Here is a 6,879-nt window from a genome sequence, read left to right on the forward strand (position 1 = left end):
TGGACCAAAGGCAGGAATGCAAGCAGCTTCCCCGGAGCTCTCTCCGGCAGTGTCAAACGCTGCTGATTTAGGACAGAGCTGTGTGCGTTAGCTGCTAGTGATCAAGTCTAAACACCAAATATCTGCTTGCATAGCACTCTGCTAGAAGCTGTCAGGGACGGATGGAAGTTAAAACGCTGAATAAAACAAAGGTCTGCTGTGCAGGTAGTCTGCCCTGCACTGCTTACAAGAGATGGGGGCAACATCCTGGTTTACTTGCCTGCAAAAACTGTTGTTCCTCTGAATTTTCCCACCTTGTCAAGATGCGAATTTGCTTGACTCCAATTTTTGCTATGTAAATAACCTGTAACCTTCTTGTTGAATGCTCTGAAATGAGTCCTTTCCTCTCCTTTTTTCTCCTGGCAGAGCTCTCGGAGGTGCTCTGGACCATGGTGATCCATGTTGGCCTCAGTGTGAGGAGCCTGGGTGGAAGCCTCGTCCTTTTCTTCATATTTGCTGCTTTTGCTGGCATGACGGTAGCAATTCTCCTGGTCATGGAGGGCCTGTCTGCTTTCCTCCATGCTCTTCGCTTGCACTGGTGAGTTACAGGAATGTTCAGAAACTGTAGAGCTCTTTGTGGTAAGGAAATTGATGTCACCTGGACTACCTGGAGAAATGCCCTCTTCCAGAAGACTGAGTTGGCTGTTACACAGTAAAACTAAGGCTATAAAATGAGGGTAGTGGATAAGACTGAGTTGGGATCAGTAATGTTCAGAAGTGCTAGAGTACCATGGATCTTATCTAAACATCTAAATGCCCTATAGCAGATATGCTCTGGCGGCAGAAAGCCTTTAATAGGACCAGAGATTTTCACCCTCGTTTCTAGGAATACAATTCTTTCCTGATTGCATGCATAAACTTAGAAATTACGGGGAATAACTGTTCTACAATTAAAAATAAATCAGAGTAAAGCTTTGTGAACAGTGGGACTGGAAGGTTGTGCTCGATGGATGAGTGTGCTTTTGGCTTTCAGTAGGATTTTTTTGTTCTGTCCTTTGCTCCGTTGCTTGGTCCCAATGTTTGTTGTCATTGATGTGCGATAGTTGCCGATTGCAGTTCCCTTCACATCTGGTCTGCTCTACGAGGAAAACTTTGTGCCGTTGGACTGTTTGAATAGGAAGTGTGAAGTGACAGGCAGTAAAATAACAAATCAGTGTATGTGGGCTGCAGTTATCTGAAAAGGGATGCTACCCTGTAAATATCACTACTTTAGCAGATAATAATAGATTTTTTTAACATGGTCATCTATTCTAAATAGATTTTTCTTTAGTGTATTTTGCTGTCTTACGGGAAAGCAAAATCTGGGACTGCAAGCTCAAAGATCAGTTCAAACTGAGCTCTATAAGTTGTCTCTCAAATCTCTCAGCCGTGAACTATTGTGTGCACGTGATATTGTAGCTGTAGCTCGGCGTGGTGCATGTGACTTTGCTCATCTTCATAAGACCTTGCATTGAACAGAGGGCAGCTTTGTCTGTCTGCCTTCTGGGGTGCCGTGGAGTACGAAGAATATTTCTTACTGCTCTTGCTTATTGACTGATGCTTCCTTGGTCCCTTTCCCATGATTCTTAAGCTCCTATGTACGCAGCCAGCTGGAAAACAAGCAGGAATTACTCACTCAGAGTGCTCATCACTTTCTCTGCACCCAAGTATGGAAAGTGTTCAAGAGCTTTCTCTAATCCGTGTTTAAGAGCACCTATTGTTCCACTTCAGATTCTCCGTTTGGCGTGCCGGTGGAATCAAAAGAGCAGCATGGGAATGGGTTGTGCTCTCTGCTAGGGTTCTCTTCAGGCTAAAGCGTAGAAGAGTGAGTCTGTGCCTCTTCTCTGGAGAGTTCTGGTTGCTGCCACCTCTTATGGTCATTTCCCTCCCGGTAGGTTGAAAGTGAAGTCACGTGAAGTTCACAAGGAGAATTCTGTTTTGCTTAAGTGGGAGAAAAAGGCTGTTCTGAGCACTTTTTAAAAATAGTCTCATAAGTGGAAAAGGAAGCCAGTGCCTTTTGGAAACAAACAAGCAGAAGTCTCTTTGCACTCTTCCCCATCTCCTGGGGAATGAAAACTTTGTCCTCTTGTGTTCTCCGCTGACAAGCGTGCTTCAGTGCACACTGAAACATCGCGGTGTGCCTGGTCTCTGTAGCTCGAGTGAGTCGGGATTCGCCCAGTTCAGAGGTGTCTCCATCTTGTGCTGAGGGAGCCTCTTGTGGGGGGGCTGCTCCTGCAAATGGCTGCTGGATGGTGCTTCTGTTTTTCCTGGCATCCAGCCGAGAAATCATCATACCAGTCACTTGAGATCTTCTTGTTGACTGGCTGGTGTTTCCTCATCCTCACACTGCTGTCACTGTACGGCACGGTTGCATCAGTGTGAAGAGAGAGCTCTGCACACCCCGCTCAATATTAGCGCTAGCAGCACAGAGCAAACAGCGCTCTAACTCTGTGCGCAGCGTTCCTGACCTTCAGTGGCTTGTGAATTCGTGGATTTTCAAAATCTTGCTTGTCTGGACCGCAGTGCTTTGTGGCACACTTCTGAATAACAGTACATGAATGGTTCTGAATGCCTCTTCTTTTTTACTCTAGCTAAGAAAGCATGTTTTTCTGCAGATACTTATCGTGTGATGATAATCACAGACCACACTTAGGGATACTGCTGACAGAGCACCCGAAGCAAGGGTGAACTAGAGTTTACAGCTCAGCAAAGAGGTGGCTTTTCACATTACCACGCTATTTTTCAAGTATGATTAAAATATGGTCTAGAAATGTTTAAAGGGAAGATTCATGTCACTGAAATGGCAAGCAGAGAGAAAAATGCAGCTGAGTAATAGCAGTAGGCACGTGGATCACGGGTGCCATGCAGAGCAGTGCCAGGCACCTGCTGGAGAACTGCAGGACTGAGGTCCTTAACTGGGATATTTCCCCTGAACGTATGTTTCAGACTTCTATGAGAATGTAAATAAAAGTTTTATGAGACATCTGCTCGTGCTTAGGGTCTGAAAAGCAGCAATTTCACACAGCAGGTGACGTGCTGGAATTATTTTGGGTTTGTTGGATTTTCATTATCCCGGTGGAAAGGAAAGCACCTGCAGTTGTTCAAAAACAACATGCTGTTAACATTCCTTTTTGCTTCTGAACGTGGACTCAGTATGTTTCCAGTGGTAGGTGTTTCCTTTTCAGAGGGCGGGGGGTGGAGGATCAAATGCAGCTGTCCTGGGAAGAGCAGATCATGTTTTGTGGCTCTGGGAGAAGAGTCACCTATCTGGAATTCTGAAGGTGTGGGTGGCTCAGCCTTCCTGGAAAGGAGGAGTCATTCAGTGGGAAGAACAGATTCTTCCATGAGCTCTGCCTATCGGTCCCAAATGAGGAGGATTTGCTGCGTGCTTTTTCAGAAAGCAAGCATTTTTTCTGCAGGCTGGGTTCTTCTGGGGCATTTTGAGGTGGAGGAAAGCACTCAAAGTGCTGCCACAATTGCAGTCTCCTTTATCAGAAGTCTGCTGGAACTCGGTAGCAGTCTGAGCTATGCCCCATGTTGTGTGGTTAATTCCTCTCATTGTAACATCCCTGTTCTGAAATATAAAACGTACTTGTTTTTTGGTAAGGTAGCTTGACATCTGTGCTTACATTATTGTATCTCACTCTTTTTTTTAAGCTGGTCAGCAGTTCTAATGAAAGCAAACATAGACTTTGCCCAAAAAGAGACTATTGTATCTGGATGCAAAGCTGGGTCGCAGCATCATCAGTTGATGCAGAAATGTTGTTTCAGTGGAGGTGGCTGCCTGTTAAAGCAAGGTTTTAGGCTTGAATTTGATCTGGAAGCTCTTTTCCTTAGAATACGTCCCAAGAGCAGACCGTTGCTGAAGAGAATGGATAGCAGCAGGCATAATGCAAAGCAAATCAGGTTAATTCAGGGCAGCAAAGAGCGGGGTTCGTGCTGCTCTGCAGGAGACAGGTGAGTGACAAAAGATCACTGATGTGGAGGCTCAGTTCCAGGGTTGGGAGTTCTTACCCTTGCCAATGCCACAGCCAAACCGTTGTCCAGGCTTGGCTCCAGTCACCCCGGTGTGTGTCTCAGCTCCCGCACCTCAGTCCATGTCCATCAGAGTGGAGAGAGCGGTTCCCAGGCACGTGTGAGTATAGGTTTGGCAGACAGAGAGGACTGTCTGCTGGTGCTAAAGGTTTGAGTCTGGTTTCTCCTTCCTGAGTGCACGAGCAGCTTCCCTGGGAGGTGTGTGCGCTTCACCATGTACTTGAGCCAGATATAAATGTGATTTTTCTTTACCATGCATTGCCTGAGCTGTTGGAATGTCTGTGAACTGGTGGCGAAGGATGAGCTGAGTCCCTTGGAGGCAGCGAAACGGATCCCAAGCATTCCTCCTGGTCGCACGACGTTAGGTGCAGCTGCAGGTGGGAAGCTCACACAAAGCCTGCTTTGTTCCAAAGGCTGTGGGGCTGCGCAGTGACACCAGAATAGGTTTCAAACACAAGCGTGGTCAGCCTCAAACAACCGTGTGCAGTAAATAAAAAGCAGCAGTTCTGTGGTGCCTTGCAGATGGCTGTTCTCAGCTGTAAACCGAGAAGAGAGGCAGGCCCTGCCCTGGCATTGCTCCTGGCCTGCAGCCACCGAGGGGGAGTGCTGCTTTCTGAGAGGCGTGGGCGTGCTGGAGCTGCATCCCACTTGCAATCCAGCCAGCGGACGGGGGAGTAGTAAAGCCCAGGCTCCCCACCCACTTGCCAGAAATGTATTTATTTTCCTTCACAAAGGTCATAAGCCAGGGTATGTCTTTAGCGTGACCATAACAGCAGAGTACTGCTCTAGAAGGCCGTCTGCTCTAAGTGTAGGATGGAATGATCCCACAGCATGTGAAACTGCTGTCCTTTTGGGGAAAGAGAGGGTACAGCAATCTGCACAAACACCCTGCTCGCTTTGTACCGCAAGGTGCACTGTAGGCTACCCTCGGAGTCGCTGCCAGCTCGGGCATCGACGCACTCCTTAAGGATATAAATACCAAGCAGGAATTCGCACTTGAGCTAACCGAAAGTTAGGTTTCCTGTTCAACAGATGTCTCTGCAGTTGCTTCCCGATGAGACGGTGAGCTGCCTGGTTTTCCAAACACTTTGGTTACTCTGTGACCAGCGGGTTGGGAAATCCCTGCAACTTCAGTCCGGCAAACGCTTAACTGTTACTACAAAAAAAGCTGAAGAGAGGGCTTTCTTTGATGCAAACTGCCAGAAAGCTTTTTCTGGTCTGTTATTTACTTCGCACTGCTGTCTAGTAAATTCTTCTGCAGAACTTGATCGCTGAGAGACAGTACAAAGTTTAGCAATAAAGTTAGCGTGCATGAGAGTGAGTGACCCTGGGAACAGCAATTTCTAATGTCAGAAGAGGACCTTGGGTTCTGGGCATTACTCTGGAGACAATTGCAGGAAAAACACACAGTTTAAGCTGTGGAATTTGGTTAAACTTTTCCACTGGTTTTCTAACCTTACAACAGCCTCTCCTTGAGCTCCGGGCATCCAGTTGTGGCCAGTTGTAACTGAGTCTGTCCAAAAGGAGCTTTCGGATGTCAGGGCCAGCTGGAACAGTTAATCATCGGGGTTAAAATTTCATTTACAGTGGGTTCTGTGTGAGTCAGATACCCAACCGTCTGCCTCTTATTTCCCTTTGCTTACAGAACAGTCACTTAGTCACAGGATACTTACGGAGATTATCAGGGTTCCTGAAAAACTGGAGCATGTTGGCAAGGAGCCCTTCCTCCCACACGGAAAATCCTGTTCATCCTAGGGATTCCTCTGCAGGGAACTCTCTGCTTATCAGCATGAACAGGCAGCAGAACATATCAGCAAAAAGCTCTTTTTACGAGTTTCACTCCTGACTCCTGAGCTCTGTTGAGAAACCACTTTTTGCCAGCTGAAATACCATCGGCTTTGGACCTCGCCATGATTCGCAAACTTGAAAAAAATAATTAGAGTGAGTTTTTCTGTACTTATTCTGAATTGTGCTGGAATAGCTGTACAATTCGCTGCCGCTTGATTCCTGCAGGGACTTAGGTTTTTTAGTGGGCCACGCAATGGAAAGTGTTGCTCATGAGGCTCCTGAAACACTGTGCTTGTTTTTATTGTGAATCATGGATTATTTTTTTCTTGTCCCTATTTAGCTGTTGCTGGACCATTGGGGACAGTTCTCGAGAATAATTCTTTTTTTAAACTGAGTTATTAAGGGGAAGCAGGCAAAACAAGGCTAAGTTAAGTTCAGCTTCAGACAACGGGCACATCTCGAGCTCGGGAGAAGGAGTCATGTGGGCAAAACCCAAATATGCTTAAGTAAATAAAACAGAAGCAGCCGCATGGAGGAAGTCAGAGCCAGCACCGTGCAACTGAGCTTTGTTGTGGTGAGGATGTGAACTTTGGTAACGTGATCTTATGGAAATGCCGGGTGTTTTTAGGTGCTTCTTAGTGATACCACGGCTCAGGAGTTCTTACTTTTGTTGCCCTTCGTATCGCCTGTGGCGCTGGGATCAGTACCTTGACGGTTTTCCTATGCTCTGTTCCAGAAACATCAAACAAACTGGTTTTTGTGCCAGTAGAGGGGGTACATCATAATCCTGCTTCTTCCTCTTTAAAGGCTTATTTTTATGGTCAATCAAAACAGCTACTTTTTCATGGAGTTCTTGCTAATCTCTAGCTCCTAGGAGAGACCTGCCTTTCTAACGAGCAATCGCTGTTCTCTTGCAGATTGAGTTCCAGACCAAGTTCTACACTGGCACTGGGTTCAAGTTCCGTCCCCTTCTCGTTCGATGCCATCCGCGAAGGAAGTTTGACGACTAGAGATCCCTCTGCTCCAGCAGTGTTTTAA

The 6,879-nt window shown here is 46.6% G+C and overlaps 1 protein-coding gene across 1 annotated transcript in view; it reads left to right on the plus strand.

Annotated features, from left to right (window-relative positions):
* The window catches only part of ATP6V0A1 (ATPase H+ transporting V0 subunit a1), a 29,036-nt gene extending 22,157 nt beyond the window's left edge, over positions 1-6,879 (plus strand). The window contains 3 exon segments of the mRNA XM_050715434.1: positions 406-577; positions 6,758-6,803; positions 6,805-6,879. Of these exon segments, the coding sequence (XP_050571391.1) occupies positions 406-577; positions 6,758-6,803; positions 6,805-6,879 (293 nt within the window).

This window comes from Cygnus atratus, chromosome 25 (assembly GCF_013377495.2).
Source record: "Cygnus atratus isolate AKBS03 ecotype Queensland, Australia chromosome 25, CAtr_DNAZoo_HiC_assembly, whole genome shotgun sequence".
Taxonomy (NCBI): domain Eukaryota; kingdom Metazoa; phylum Chordata; class Aves; order Anseriformes; family Anatidae; genus Cygnus; species Cygnus atratus.